The sequence below is a fragment of the Cetorhinus maximus genome, chromosome 18 (assembly GCF_964194155.1).
Source record: "Cetorhinus maximus chromosome 18, sCetMax3.hap1.1, whole genome shotgun sequence".
Classification (NCBI taxonomy): Eukaryota; Metazoa; Chordata; class Chondrichthyes; order Lamniformes; family Cetorhinidae; genus Cetorhinus; species Cetorhinus maximus.
In genome coordinates this window covers 13,924,926-13,941,383 of record NC_135896.1, presented here as the reverse complement: position 1 = coordinate 13,941,383, position 16,458 = coordinate 13,924,926, and the positions used below count along the sequence as shown (strand labels likewise).

Genomic DNA, 16,458 nt, shown 5'->3' with positions numbered 1-16,458 from the left:
CACTCACTGCCAGTTCAAGGGACATCACCATTCACTCTCTCATACATACCTTCAATGTCCTCATCCCGTCCACAGGACCGCTCATCACCCACACAGGCCAGGCATAATTATCATCTGGTTGGCAGGTGTCCTGCTTAGACGCTCTCCATCTCTATTCATGCAGGATATTCTGGCACAAAACAAGAGGGAGAGGTTGCAGACTAGTGGAGGAATGCCTGAAATCAAGGTCCTCATGGACTTTGAAAATAGAGCCATCCAGCTGGCCAGCGAAGATCTGGACCCTTCTTGTGCTGACGGTGAGGTCAGCAGTGCTCTACCAAGTGAGGATCCAGCAATGCAACATCCACCAGACAACCATGATGTGAGTGATGTGTCCGGTTCCGGAGTCCCCTGCCGTGCACTAATTATCTTTCCTTGCTTTTGCAGGCACATCTGGGAAACAGCCAACAATGTCCATGACCCAGGGCCTCCAATCAAGCCCTGAAGAAACCTCTGAAGAGGAATCAGAAGGCACCCTCATTGAAACCCGTCACAGCACTCACCCAGACCCTCCACCAGCGCAGAGAGACATACCTCAGTGAGGCCTAGCTTCAAAGTAGCCTCAGGATCACAATCTGGTGACAAGTCCAACTGGGCCAATTACCACTCCATCAGTCTACTTTCCATCATCAGCAAAGCAAAGCGGCACTTGCTTAGCAAATAGCCTGCCCACTGATGCCCAGTTTGGATTCTGCCAGGGCCACTCAGCTCCTGACCTCATTACAGCCTTGGTTCAAACACGGATAAAAGAGCTGAACTCCCGAGGTGAGGTGAGAGTGACTGCACTTGACAGAGTGTGGCATCAAGGAGCCCTAGCAAAACTGGAGTCAATGGGAATCAGGAGGAAAACTCTCCGTTGGTTGGAGTCATACCTAGCACAAAGGAAGATGGTTGTGGTTGTTGAAGATCAGTCATCTCAGCTCCAGTACATCACCGTCGGAGTTCCTCAGGGTAGTGTCCTTGGCCCAACCATCTTCAACTGCTTCATCAATGACCTTCCTTCCATCATAAGGTCAGAAGTGGGGATGTTTGTTGATGATTGCACAATGTTCAGCACCATTTGCGACTCCACAGATACTGAAGCAGTCCATGTCCAAATGCAGCAAGACCTGGACAATATCCAGGCTTGGGCTGACAAGTGGCAAGTAACATTCACGCCACACAAGTGTCAGGCAATGACCATCTCCAACAAGAGAGAGTCCAGCCATCACCCCTTGATGTTCAATGGCATTACCATCACTGAATCCCCCACTATCAACATCCTGGGAGTTACCATTGACCAGAAAATGAACTGGACTAGCCATATAAATGCTGTGGCTACAAGAGCAGGTCAGAGTGTGATGAGTAACTCACCTCCTGTCCCCCCAAAGCCTGTCCACCATCTACAAGGCATAAGTCAGAAGTGTGATGGAATACTCCCCACTTGCCTGGATGAGTGCAGCTCCCGCAGCACTCAAGAAGCTTGACACCCATCCAGGAGAAAGCAGCCCGCTTGATTGGCACCACATCCACAAACGTTCACTCCCTCCACCACCAACTCACAGTAGCAGCAGTGTGTACCATCTACAAGATGCACTGCTGGAATTCACCAAGCTCCTTTGACAGCACCTTCCAAACCCACAACTACAACCATCTAGAAGGACAAGAGCAGCAGATAGATGGGAACACCACCATCTGGAAGTTCTCCTCCCAAGTCACTCACCATCCTGACTTGGAAATATATCACCGTTCCTTCACTGTCACTGGGTCAAAATCCTGGAACTCACTTCCTAAAAGCACTATAGGCGTACTTACACCACATGGACGGCAGTGGTTCAAGAAGGCAGCTCACCACCACCTTCTCAAGGGCAGTTCGGGATGGGCAATAAATTCTGGCCCAACCAGGGAAGCCCACATCCCATGAATGAATAAAAAAATTTTTTTTTAAAGCACCACACTGTCTGATCCACAGCAGGTGGTGGCAGGGACTTCCCAGATTCCCGGCACTTGTAGGACTGATGGAGGCCAGAAATTTTCTGAGCCCAAGTCAGATTTTCTGAGCCTCTGGACTCGGTCGTGTCACAGTTGCTGAAGCTGCAAAGGCAAACTCTGGAACATCAAGCAGGGATGCACGATGGAGGAGACCATCCAATTTCAGGCTGAGCTGATAGCACCGGCATGTCAACACACCAAGGTCAATACTGGTAGGATGGCGACTATCATGGAGACCTTGGTCCAGGATGTCGATCCTGCACTGCTGCACGGGTTGAACTCCGTCACTGCTGCCATAGTTGGCGTCCAACAGTGTGTACACGAGAGGGGTTTGGGGCAGTTCGATCTCACTCCAGCTTCCCCTTCTTCTCTAGGAGTCAATCAGGGGCCCTTTGGCACCCATAGAGAGGAGGATCAGCAGGTGCACACCCTGGGGCCATCCACCCAGATTACTCTAGGAGTATCTGGCCCATCTGAATCCCCTCTTCCTGTGACCCCAGCAGCTCCAGTTCCACAGCTCAAGGAGGGCGCCACTGCCACACAACAGGGCCCCTAAAGTAGGCCAGGGCCCTCCAGGTCTTGGTTCTCCAGAGGACGACTGTCAAGGTAATCACAGACAGGGCGTAGCAGTCAGCAGGCTGCCTCCACCTCCGCTATGGATGTCGGGGGAGCAAAAAACAGGGTTAGCAAGGTTAAGATTTAGTTGCCCAGCCTGGGCACGGGTGCTAATCAATTGTACATAATGTTCACTATTGTAAATAAACTCTCAAGAATGTCTTCCTGCCTATGGCTCCTTGTTCTGATGAGCAGTGTTCATGTCACTCCGATGTGAAATCTTTCTGCCCAAGATAAAGGCAAGTTTCTCAGTTCAGGGCCTCTTCCCTGTGCTTTGTGCAGCCGTCAGACCAAAGTGATGGTCCGGCCTCACATTCCCTGGGCACATTACTGATGCCTGCACCTCGATGGCCCTTGTCATTGCTGCTGGAATGTCATGGGCAGGCGTCACAGAGTTCATTCTCTGTGTGCTCTCAGCACCTTTAAGTTGTGCTGGTCTCCATCTCATCAGTACCTGTGATCAGTGACATTATGCTCCTGAAGGGGCCAGGTGCTGAAGGCGGACAAAGGAGTCAGGTGCTTTTTAAGTTTCATGGCTGCCTCTCCATGATATGACCCTGATCACAGAGCACAAGTGAGCTGCCCTCAGCCAGACAAGAGTCAGACATTCTCAGAGGCTATATGAAGATCTGTGAAGTGTCCCCACTCCATGTTGTCGTCATCATCCTGCAATCGAGCGACTATTAGGGCCTCCACTGCATCTCCATGATAGGCGCATTATCACAGAGGGTATGTGCTCTGCCATAAGCCAGACTGGAGTCAAACATTCATAGATGCAATGTGAGGGTCTATGGGGTCTCCTCACTGCATGTCATCATTATCCTCCATAAATCTAATAGCTATGAGGGCCTCCTGAGAATGCCTGCCTCGTCTGGCCAGTGCGAGAGCCTTATCACCATCACTGTTGCCTTCGAACACTTTCTCACCCTCATCAGCGTTGACGTCCTCCTCATCGAAGGGAACATGCAGCTCTTCCATCTCCTCCTCAGCCAGCTCCTCTCCCCGTTGCAGCACAAGGTTGTAAAGAGTGCAGCAGGTGTCAGTGATGCGTGGCACCCTCTGTGGACTATATTGCAGGGCTCCACCAGACTGGGCCAGGCACCAGAACCTCATTTTCAGTATCCCAATGGTTTGCTCCACCAAGTTGCCTCATTATACCTTTGCTCTGCTGCAGTCTGAGGCTGCCGCACGAGTGTCATCAGCCACACCCTCTGCAGGTAGCCTTTGTCCCCGAGGAGCCAACCCTGCAGCCCCTGTGGACCCTGGAAAATGTCAGGGATGTGTGATTGACTGAGAATGTAGGAGTCATGGATACACCTTGGAAACCATGCACAGGCCTACAGGATGCGTTTGTGATGGTCACACTCCAGCTGCACATTCAGTGAATGGAAGCCCTTGCAGTTGACATAGTTGACCGTGTGTTGCGACGCAGATCTGAACACCACATGAGTGCAGTCGATGACACCCTGCACCTGTGGGAAACCCGAGGTCTTGGCAAATCCAATCACTCTTGAATCCTGACTTTCCTGGTGCTGTCGAAATGCACAAATTTGTGTGCCCTTGTGAAGATGGCATCCCGTGACCTCATGGATGCAATTGTGGTTGGAGGCTTCTGATATGCCACAGAGGTCACCTGTGGTGCCCTGAAAGGAGCCACTGGCAATGGATGCCCTCCATGTCCCTGTGGCACCAAATCCTGCAGCAGTTGTTAGATGTGACCAACGAGTTCCCTAGACATGCACCATCTTCAGCGACACTGGCTCTCAGTTATCTGCAGGAATGAAAGACGGTGTCTATAGGCTCTTGGTCTAGCTAGGTGCTGACCAGCGATGACTCGCCATGGCTCTTCAGTGGCATGTGTGGGAACCCCAACCGCCCCCGCCCCTTCTTCCTCGGTGCTGCTCCTCCCTCTGTGCAGCCAGGTGCCTCTGTCGTTCCCTTCTCCATTGTCTCTGCTCTCTGTACGCCATGAGGCATACAGCTAGTTCGCCAGGCTCCATGCTCCTGATGTACTCCTCCTGCAGGATGAAAGAGAGACGCATGTGTTAGCCTGGGTGTTCTAAGAACCTCTCTTGCTTAAGTCTGAAGGCCGTTAATGCATCCCAGAGAGTGCTGGCCACCATTTGGATGGCCAGAGTTTAGTGCACTGCATGACTGCCTGGAACCCCACCCTTCTCTGCCCCACTCCACCTGACCAATTGGCGACAGGTTTGCTCACTGGGCTGCATATTGTGCTCTCAGCTCAGGCATTCTCCTAATTCGGACTGCAAGGCTGTGCTGTCAGCTTGAACCATGGGGGAGACTGGTCCAAACCAGGACGATGACTTTGCAAGGGGCAGTGAGCACTTCCACCAGTGACTTCTCCATGGCCAGCTTTAGCAAGGAGATTGTACAACGTGCCCAGTTGTCCAACTGTTCTGCAGAGCACTAAAACGCTCATGAGTTTGCAGTCTGTGCCGAAGGGTGATAAGCTCTGGAGCACTTTGTGGCACTTTCATGCCTCTGCGTTGCTTGAGTGGGCAGATAAGCTAGAAGCCCAACTCCACGCATGTCAATGTGGCTGCATCTGAACTGTCTCAGCTGCAGAGGAATGGTCACTTTATACAAGGTTTCTCTAATGTGTGGCCACTTCCATCCCCTCCACCCCACACGTGCTTGTGCACTACCTTCAACCATAGGGCAGCCATTGCCTCCCCTGCAAATCACCTCAACTGCAGGGCAGCCCTTCTCCCCCAAGTCGCCTCAACCTTGAAGTCTAATAAGCGACCCTCGCGAGCGCTGTGCTGCGCAATGTTACTGTGCACTCGCCTTCAAGTTCCCCTCAAAATGCAGGCCGCCAAGTGCACTCCTTACATATGCTGTTGTGAAACACATTGGTCGGGCGGGCAGACGATCCAGCGGGGGTGGGGTGAAGGTTCCCGTGGCTGGCCTTATAACGATATGCAGATGTATTACAATGAGATTTCCGACATCCGATGGCAGGAAATGCGGCCCACCATCAACAGGCTGAGTGGACGATTACAAACTAGTTTCATAAGTTTGTGAAACCCATTTTTGGCCTTCTTGCCATATTGTCCACTCACGCTGCCGAACATGCCCACCGCCAGTGGATAAGGAAAATTCTGCCCAACATTTCGAGCCTGTATGACTTTTCTTCAGAGTTAATGAGAAGTAGAAATGTAGAAAATTAGAAATGTGATGGATTCATCTCTCCAATTTTATTTACCCTATGCCAATTTGCATGAGGTTCACGTAATAATCCAGAGATTATTGCTTGAGGTTTACTTCATAATTTAGTGCCTAGCTCCTCATACTCTCTATACAGAACCTCTTTCTTAGTCTTACCTCTGTCATTGGTACCTATGTGGATCACGACCACTGGATCCTCCCTGTTCACTGCAAGTTCGTCACCAGCCCTGAGCAGATATCCCAAACCCTGGCACTGGGCAGGTAACACATGCTCTCAACTGCAGAGAACGGTATCTAGCCCCCGACTATGCTATCCTATTACTACCTCTTCGATCCCCCAACTTGAATAGCATCCTTCACCATGGTGTCATGGTCAGTCTGCTGATTCCCCTTGCAGTCCTTCTCATCCTCTACACAGGTAGCAAGCACCTTGTACTGGGACTGAAGCCCCTCCATCACTACATGCTGGCTCCCTTTACTTGCCTGACTCACAGTCACATCCTCCTGTCCCTGACCATTGACCAACTCTGAAGTCCTGCCCAAGCTAAGGGGAGTGACTGCCTCCTGGAACAAAGTATCCCCCTCCCTGATGCCCCGCAATGTCCACAACTCAGACTCCAGCTCAGCAACCTGGAGCCAAAATTGCCTAAGCTGCAAACACAGATATTTGTCTGGTATTTCAGCGCATTCCACAGATTCCCACATGCTGTAGTCATGGCACATCACCGGCCTTGCCATCTCTGTCCAACTTTATTTATTTAGTTAGCCAAGTTGTTAATTTACACAGATAAAGTAATAGAAAGTTGCACTCACCTAGCTTGGAGACAAGGAAGGAAACTCACCAACCACTGGAGGCTGAAAAGAAAGTCTAAAAATGAACACTTCTTTGCCCCTGTGCGCTGAATTCCCACCTGAACCAAATTCTCAACTGCTCATTCAATTTACATCTCAATCAGGCATAGTCTCATGTCCACATGTCAGCTGTGGCTCAGTTCATAGCACCCTTGCCTTTGAATCAGAGGGTTGTGGGTTCATGTCCCACTCCCGGAAAACCAAGAACTGTGATTGTACTCAAAGAGTTGCAATCTGTGACTGTTGATAACTCGAAAGAGTATAAAAGGATCCCTCTTTCTGTGTGCGAGTTTAAAATCTCTTTGCCTTTCTCGAGGCTCTGATGACTCACTGGCTGACTTAGCTTTCTACTACAGTAATTAACACCTATTGAGGGCAACTACTTTCAGCTGGTTGATAGATAACTGCCACATCATTCAGCTACGCGTTTAACTAACTTTCATGAAGAATATTGGCTAGGGAGGACTGTGCACAGCCATTTTCTGTTTGTATAAATGAATGAATGAAAAAGCAGGTGGTCTTCATAAAAATATGCAGCTTACCTCCCCATAATCTTCGAACCCAACCAATTTTCCACTTTGTAGCCTGTTTGATGAAGAGGAGTTGCAAACATGGTAGACTAAATGTGCTACTCCTGAGATGTAATCTTTGATAAGTTTTACTTTGAAATGCAATCGTTATTGTTATTGTTGGTAAAGAAAATATTACTGTTTGGAAAAAAATAGCTACTAAATTTCAAGTGTTTTAAATCATGGTTCCATCTTACCTACAGTTGTTATGCTCCCATCCCTGGTTAATATCCATGTAAATCACCCACCAGAGGCCACAGTACAGATTCATCAAGTGGCAAGAGTAAAGACTGCACCAGACGCTTCAGCCAAGAACAGCATAAAAAATTCTCAGGGCCAACAGTCAGCCCATTCAGTGCAGCAAAGATCACAGCTTAATGCTAATGGAAACATCAATGGGCAGCCACAACCACAGCATAGGCCTATGAATGTTGGAAGATGCTTCCAGGAAACAGCTGATGGCCAGGTAGGATATTATCTGTAATTTATATAATTAAAAGGAAAATAAGGGATAAGGAAAGTCAACTCATAATACCTTGCTCATGTATCATAGGAACGAAAAGGTAATTTAACTTCTCTATTTATTCTGCCAGTCAGTGACATCTTTGTTGATCTGTGGCTTAACTCCATATATTTGCCTTTGTCCCAAATCCCATAATATATTTTGTTATCAGAAATCTATGAACCTTAGCTTTAACATTAACAATTGACCCAGCATTAACTGCTGTTTGTGGAAGAGACTTCCACACTTCTACCGCTCATCATGTGTAGAAGTGTTTCCAAATTTTGGTCCAACCTGATTAATTGTGGAATTACAGTAAAATCTTTATTATCTGGCATGCTCAGGGAAGCATAAAATTTCAGAGAAATATTAAAAGATTAGGTGAATGGAAAATAGATTTCAATTTTGGCAACTGCGACACTCAGGAAGGATTGGATTACCAATGCACACATTTATCATAGCACATTACCAGAGTTGGGAGTGTGGACCTACTACATATTTTCAGATAACTTTTTAGAAACATTCCCAGTACTTGCATATATAAGGCATGCTTGGACAGAATCCTTTATTTTAATGCCTAAACCCTGAAATCTGGATGCTGAGACTCTTCAGATGAGGCCACAGCACCTCTCTCATATCAATATTGCATGTTTCCTCAAGTTTTTCCTTTAGTTTCTTCTGCACAAGTTGCTTTGTGCACCATTCTGTGACTGAAAAGTAGTTGTTTATGATGTTTTCCTAATAGATCTTCACGTTTCCTACCATAGTTGTGGTGGGAGTTTGGAAAAACACCCATAGCATTTCCAAATCATCATAAATCATCAAATGCATCATAATAGCATCAATTGCAACTGGGTAAGAATTTGTAAAGAAAGACTATTAAAGAATATGAAAAAGAGCAATGAAATGGGATATGAATAGACAGCTCCAGCTGAAGGGCTCAATGCATTAAATGACATCCTCCACATCCAACATTTTTAACTTTTGTGCTGTTTCCTACCTTCCTTCCCCCCTCAACCCTTCTTTTCTCTCTTTCAGCCTTGCTCCTCTTCCCTTCTTCCTCATCTCTCCTCCACTATCTCCCCTTCCCTCCCATCCTCTCCTCTCTGCTACCTCCCTCTCACCTCTCTGTTCTCCCTTCGCCTTGCTCCCTCCTCTCCTTTCTCTGCTCAGTCCTCCAGCTCATAATTTTAATTGTGGAATAAAAAAAAATGATGGGCTGTGTTATGATCCTTGCAGCCTGCTCCATCCAGGCAATGCTTAAGACTCAAGTGATAAAAACATCATACTGCCTATTAAGGTATTGCAAGGCATGAATGCATCAACAAAGGTTTTATGAATCACATATGCCAGCTTTGAACCGTATGTACAAAATAGTATACTTGAGTAAATTTTACCATATTCTTTGATGTATACGTTTGGGTGCTTTTCCCATAATAAGTAGAAACTTAAAGGTACTATTGTTCCTTTCAGTGTGTTTCTGGTGGAGATGTGATGATGGGTGGTAGGCTCACATGGTTAAACAATCTGATTTAAACAAAACTGTAAAATGTGATGTGACAGTTGCTGATGCCAGGATTTAACTTATTGGCAAAGGGGAATATCTAGGGGATTTTCTTTTTTTCTTCAACTTTTTTTTCAAAAAGCTTATTTTTTACAACTGGCACCTGTTCTTTGCTACTTATGAGATTATCCAATACAATGCCACAAAGATTAGTACATTTGAGGGAGGTCATTAGCTGATCATTTTAGAGAAATCTGTGGTCTCCTTTCACAACATTCTCACTGATTCCTAAGTTTATATTTATTAATTGGAATAGCCAGATTTCAAGAAATAATGGAACGCATGCAATAAAAATAACATGAAACTGTATGGCTACTCTACTCTTCATTAATCCAGCTATTGTGTGTGTATCCAGCTTTTGTAAAAATGAAGAACTCAATGTAAGAATTGCGCAAAAAAGGGTCACTAGATTTTCAATTTCTGCAAAGCCAAACTCTGTAAAATTCAGTGTTACAAAGAAGTGAATATGTATCTTTACATTCAGTATTAATTTATCCTATAACTGAGTGCAAGGGATCAAGTAGGCGATATGCACTATATTGCAGAGATGCACAGGAGTTTAAGACACAGCCACTCTTCGTGCTGGATGCTGATAACATTTTGAAGTGATGACCATCGATAGCCACGCTGGCGGTTCACTTTTATACTCGGCCTATAAGTGGACCCCACATTTTTGGAAAGATTTTTCAAGGCTTCAAAGCTCAACTTACATGCCAACATCCATGATACATCAATGTGTTTAGCTGTAATATGTTTAGCTTTCAAGGGATAGTCAAAAATCAACAAAACTCTGCAAAATTGTTAGAAAAGTTAATACTTTAGAAAACACAAAGGTTCATTTTTATTAGTTCTGCTGGACATATGATTGTGCCAACTATGCAATCTGTTGTCCATAAGCAAGCATTTGTCTTATCCTGTATGACCACATTGTCATTGCAGATGTGAAGTGTTCACACTAAGAGTGGGATTTTCCACAGCCGCCTGCCACTGGGATCGTCTGGTCCCGCCGCAAGTCAATGGACTCCTGGCTGGGGCGCCGCCTTGCCCGCGGCAGGTCCCACCAGCGACGGGGCCAGAAAACCCCGGCCTAAGTTTATTGCACTATGAAAATGTGAAATTTAAATCGTATTTCTAAAATTATGTCAACTTTTGCAAAATTGTTATGCTGTAAAGATTTGTTTATTTAATTTTTATGACTCTATTCCATTAAATTGCAATGATCCTTCCAAATCTTCCCTTCCACGAACTGACTCAGGACAGGAATTCCACACTCAACTTTCCTCTTCAATACTCCATGACTAATTCTAAGCGAATTTCTCACAAAAAGCTTTTAATGAGGCTTTAACACACCAAAATCATCCATTAATTTGCTTTAATCCATTTTAGTTTGAAATATTACTCAGCATATTGATGCAAGTGGACAAATAGTGCACCACCATTTTCTTGTAGGGCACTAGTGAGACCACATTTGGAGTACTGTGTACAGTATTGGTCGCTTCCTTCTTTAAGGAAGGATGTAAATGTGTTGGAAGCAGTTCAGAGAAGGTTTACCAGATTAATACCCATTCCAGGTAATGGGTTGATTGTCCTATGAGGAAAGGTTGGACGGACTAGCCTTGTATCTGCTGGAGTTTAGAAGAAAAAGCAGTGACTTGATTGAAACATATAGGCCTGAATCTTCTGGTCTGCGTGCGGGGACGGGCTGCTCACCGAAAGCGTAAAATGACACATGGTGACGTCGAGTTTGTGTCCCAATGTCACCGTTCATCATTCAGATCTTCAGTTCGGCAAACGCGCACCGGAGTCGGCTGCGCACCACCGAATTGTCAAAGGCCTATTAAGGCCATTTAAAAACTAATTAAAAGAATTAACGGAGCTGCCCATCCAACCTTAAGGTTGGTGGGCAGGTGAAGAGCCCAGGCGGCCTTCGCATTTATCATGAAACCTCATCCACGGGCAGGATGAGGTTTCATGAAGGATTTATAAATCAAATAAATTTTTAAATTAAAATTCATTGACATGTCCCAGCTCATGTGACACTGTCACATGAGGGGACATGTCTGAAAGTCTTTATTTTTTTAAATTTTTCATAATGAAATTAAACTCCCTGAGGCAGCTCTGTGCCTCAGGGAGATTTCTGCACTCTGACGTGTGTATGCGCAAAAGAGCGCAGGCCCCGACACAGCCTCTTCCCCCCACCTGCACAGGGAGCGCTAAGCGCTTCCAGGTGCACGTCACACTGGGCGGGCCTTAATTGGCCCGCCTACGTAAAATGGCGACGTGCAGCCAATCGCGGGTGGCAATCGGCTGCACACCTACTTGCGCCTGCTCCTGCTCAGCCACCCCCAATGGGGTAAAAATTCTCCCTATAAGATCCTGAGGGGTCTTGACAGGGTGGATGTGGAGAGGATGTTTCCTCTTGTGGAAAAATCTAGAACTAGGGGTCACTGTTTAAAAATAAGGGGTTGCCCATTTAAAACAGAGATGAGGCGAAATTTTTTCACTCAGAGGCCGTGAGCCTTTGCAACTCTCTTTCTGAATAAGCGGTGGAAGCAGAGTGTTCGAATATTTTTATGGCAGAGGTGGATAGATTCTTGGTAAGCAAGGGGATGATAGGTTATTGGGGGTAGGTGGGATGCAAATTTCAGATTATGATCAGATCAGCCTTGATCTTATTGAATAGCGGAAAGGCTCGAGGGGCTGAATGGCCTGCTCCTGCTCCTTGTTCATATGTTTGTATGTTGTTCTACTAATTTTATTCCCACTTACACTTGCCTACTGTTTCATCAAAATGCGAAAGTCAAAAAAGAGGCACTTTTGATATAATCTAATATTAAATGTAAGTGAAGATGAATTTACCTTGTAAATGCCAAGGTTTATAATCAGTACCCATGAGAAGTTAAGAAATAATAGTTGTCAGGATGTAAAAATATGTTTGTATGTGTTTAGATAGCAACAGCATCCCTTGTGGATGATCATGACATTCTACAAACATCTATTCTGCTCTGTTTGAAGGAACATTTCTTGAGTTTTAAACCTTGAGGACTGTGGAAACATTTTTGCAACTTGTCCAAAAATGAATTTAGATTGACTATTTCTCATTGTTTACATTGTGCATTCTACTGTTCTATGTTTCAAAACTGCAGTGCTTAGAAATATACAGTAATAAGAAAATGCCGAAAGACAGAAATGTAGCAGCTCACAAAATGTTTAAACATTTTAGATTTTTGGTGTCTGGAAAGAAACAAAGACTTGCATTATGTAACATCTTTCATGACCTCAGAATGTCTCAAAGCAGTTTGCAGCCAATAAAATACTCTTGAAGGATAGACACTAGTGTAGACAACACAACAGCCAATTTGTGCACATCAAGTTCCCACAAATAACAATGTGAAAATGACCAGATAACCTACTTTAAATAAAAACATAAAAAGAAGGAAGCATTTTGCAGAAAATGCAACAGATCAGAAAGCATCTGAGGAAACAGTTAATGTTTTAGGTCGATGACCTTTCATCAGATAACCCTTTTTTCGAGATATAGATCAAGGAATAGATGTTGGTTAGGATACTGTACAAAACTCCACTGCTCTTGTCAAAATAGTGCTATTGGATCCACCTGAGAGAGAAGATAGGGCTTTGGTTTAGTATCTCATCCAAAAGATGGTACCATTGGACAATGCAGCGTTCCATGAGGACTATTAAGAAACAAAGTACTGACACTGAGCCAAATAAGGATAAATTAGGTCAAATGACCAAAAGCTTAGTCAAAGAGGGGGTGATGTTATGGGGCATGGAGGGGTTCTGTGTATTCAGTGCCCCCTCCCCCATCATCCCTGGTGGAAACGCCGATCGTCAGCTTGCTGACTTCGAAGCGGGCTGCCCCGCATCGATAATATGCAGGGCATGGCCTTATCAAGATGAGAATGGGACTCCCGCCCCTGAGACACAGGAAGCCACACCCTCAAGAGCTGCTGGCTAATAGCCCCAGCAGCCCTAGAACATAGTAATGGCGGCTGCTGGGACTACAAGCAGTCCAAAGGATAAGAAAGATAAATGCCGGATTTAAAGGTAAATCTGGGATCTGGGGATATTGGTTGGGGAAGGATTGAAGGTGGGGGGGGCGTTGGGGGGTGGCGGTTTGGGCTTTGGAGGCTGTGGGGAGGCACAAAGTGAGGAGTGCCTCCGGTGAGCATAGGGGACCCCTAAAAGGAGTTACCACCCTTCCTTCCCGCATTTTAGCCCGAGCTGTTAAAGTTGTGGGCTGGCTGCCTTCCTGTCGCCTTTCCCCGCCCAACATGTTATGGTGCCGGAGTTGGAATGGAGGCCTTACGTGGCCTTTAATTGGCAACTTAAGGGCCTCAATAGGCCTAAGGGTGCATGGGCTGCCTGATGCCTTACCCGTCCACCATAATATGGAGGACAGCATGGGGGTGGGCAGGAAGATGGTGGGCTAGCCACCCGCTTTATTTTCAAATACGCTGGCGGTGGAGGGAGGGGTGTAAAATTCTCCCAATAAGTGTTTTAAAGGAGGAAAGTGAGATAGAGAGGCAGAGAGAGGTATAGGGAGGGAATGCCAGAGCTCAGAGATGAGGCAACGTAAGGTCTGGCCACCAGTAGTAGAGCAATTATGATTGAGAATACACAAGAGGCCAGAATTAGAGGAGTGCAAGTAACTCATAGGGTTGTGAGGTTGGAGATTACAGAGTTAGGGAGGGGCAAGGCCATGGAGGGATTTAAAAAGAAGGATGAGAATTTCAAAATCAAGACATTGCTTGACCAGGAGCCCATGAGGGTTAGCAAACACAGAGGTGATAGGGGAATGGGAATTTTTGTAAGTTGAGGCCAAGCTTGAAGAGGTTTGGATGACCTCAAATTTAAGAAGGGAAGAATGTGCGAAACCAGCCAGTAATGCATTGGAATAGTCAAGTCTAGAGGTAATGAAGGCATGAATAATGGTTTCAGCAGCAGATTAGCTGAGATAGGGGTGAAATCAAGCGACAACATTCTGACTCAGAGGCAAGAGCACTACCGCTGACCCATGGCTGACACTGCTCAGAATTCCACATAGAATTTGTGAAAACTGATCATCCTTAACCATTTGAAGTAAAGTAGCTTGAAAGACAGGTAGCCATTGGACTATCTATTAAGTTTATCTGTATTGATAATATCGAAACATTTTTTTCATTGTCTGTTGGAAAGGGCGGGAGGAAAAATTGGACTATTTAGCTAGCATGTGTTCCACACTTTCTTCCAAGTGGTAAAACTGGATTTCATCCGTGTTATGACCATTTTAGGATCCTAAGGGTGGAATCTTACTGCTTTAGTCTCTCCAAACAAGCAGTGTTCCCTCCAGCCTGGAGACCGTGCACCAAAAAGATCCAGGATCTCAGGAGGTCATGATAGATGAGTGGCATAAAATATTCAGTGCTGATCCCCACACTCTGGCTTGGCACAGCGCACTTCTGTCAGGAAGAGATATTAATGTGTATAATGTTATTGGAAATTTTTTTTTGAATAGAGGTTTAGTCTGTGTGTGTGTTAATTGGATTGAAGCCAGCTAGTCTGGGTGCTTTGATACATAGTAGCTTTGAGATGTAAACAGTGGGTAGAGGGGACATTTGCATTTTGTTGAATAGAGCATTGAAGAGTGGGGGTGAAATCTTGCACCTAGCTAGGACACACCAAACGATGTTTATAGTACTAATAAAATCGACACTGTGAAAGGGGTTTTATTGTTAGAAGAGGTAGAGTGATGCCTGGTGATACAACGAGAATTTGCATTCAGAAGGGACGGCTAGGTATAACCTGAGAGGAGTTTGCAGGTCAGAGGCATGTAAGATTGAAACCTGTAAGCCTACAACTGTCTGATAAGGAACCAAATTGAAAGGAACCTCATTTTGAATTTGTAAGGTGGAAGTGCTTTGCCTGGTGTCTGTTTAAGCCGATTGGTTATTGTTACCTTAATGGAGATTAATTTGGGAATTTGTTAAAAAAGTTATGATAGTAGTAATTTGTAGCCATGTTAATGTGTTTAATTTGTTGTAAATTAATAAATGTCTCATTTAGTTTGATAGAAAAACCTCTCGAAAACTGGTGGTCTTATTCCTGAATTTAGAGCGGCAACTCTAAACATACCAATTGAAAATATAGGCTATGACAGTTGTTTAAAATTTCCCCCTGGGATTTTAAATAACAGCCTTTACCAAACTGCTGTGTCATACCAACCTCAGATAAACACACCTTGCAACTCCACTCATTCCTTTCACTGCAAGCATCGCACATGCCCATCTGAGCAGCTAACACGCATACTTATCCTCAGCCTATTACCAACTCATGCCCATGCCTCGTGATCACCCTCCTTCCCTCCTTTGTGCATAAGACATTATAAGTACTCACAACTCCCTGCTCTCTCTTCTTGCAGGAGGATAGAGCACACAACTTGGCGACAGGCAGAGATGTGGGGGTGAGGAGGAGGCAGATGTAAGAATCATATTTTTCAAAATTTTTCTTTTAAAATATGGAGAGACATTGTATTATCTGGACACTTGAATGCTGACCTGGTGTATATTTTACAACAAAGTTACCTTAGAATTGCCAACAAGCATGCCTTTTCCAAGAAATCACCTTACCAGCATCGTACTTAGAAGGGGAGAGCTGTTTGTTTTGAACTGCAATCACTTTAATTGATGGGGGAAAAACTGGTGAAGGCAAAGGCTACTGATTTACTGAAAATCACATGACAGCCAAGCTTTAAGTTTTGAATCTGTTGGTTTTGAACTCAGTCTTTTGAGGAATAAGCCAAGAAGAAAGGCTTCCCTAATTAGCTCTCTCCCTGCCTTGCCTGAAATTCCATGGGCTGAATTTTCCGTTCGTCGAGCGGATGGAGCTGAACCAATCGCGGGCAGGCGCGGACCTGATTGCTGCCAGTGATCGGGGCCGCATCGCCATTTTACATGGGCCTGCCAATTAAGGCCCGCCCAGCATGACGTCCGCAGGGAAGCGCTATGCGCTCCCTGTGTGGGCAGGGGGGAAGCCCTAAAATCGAGAGTGAGCTCTTTCGCGCATGCGCACGAAAGAGCGCACTCATCTCCCTGAGGCTAAATGCAGCCTCAGGGAGATCGTCTCGACTTTTAAAAACATTAAAAATACAAAAAAAA

The 16,458-nt window shown here is 45.5% G+C and overlaps 1 protein-coding gene across 1 annotated transcript in view; it reads left to right on the top strand.

Moving 5' to 3' along the window:
- Positions 1-16,458, top strand: part of LOC144692949 (latent-transforming growth factor beta-binding protein 2-like) — a 662,780-nt gene that overhangs the window by 214,645 nt on the left and 431,677 nt on the right. Inside the window, exon 7 of the mRNA XM_078562124.1 lies at positions 7,439-7,701. Within this exon, the coding sequence (XP_078418250.1) occupies positions 7,439-7,701 (263 nt within the window). The remainder of the gene's footprint in view (positions 1-7,438; positions 7,702-16,458) is intronic.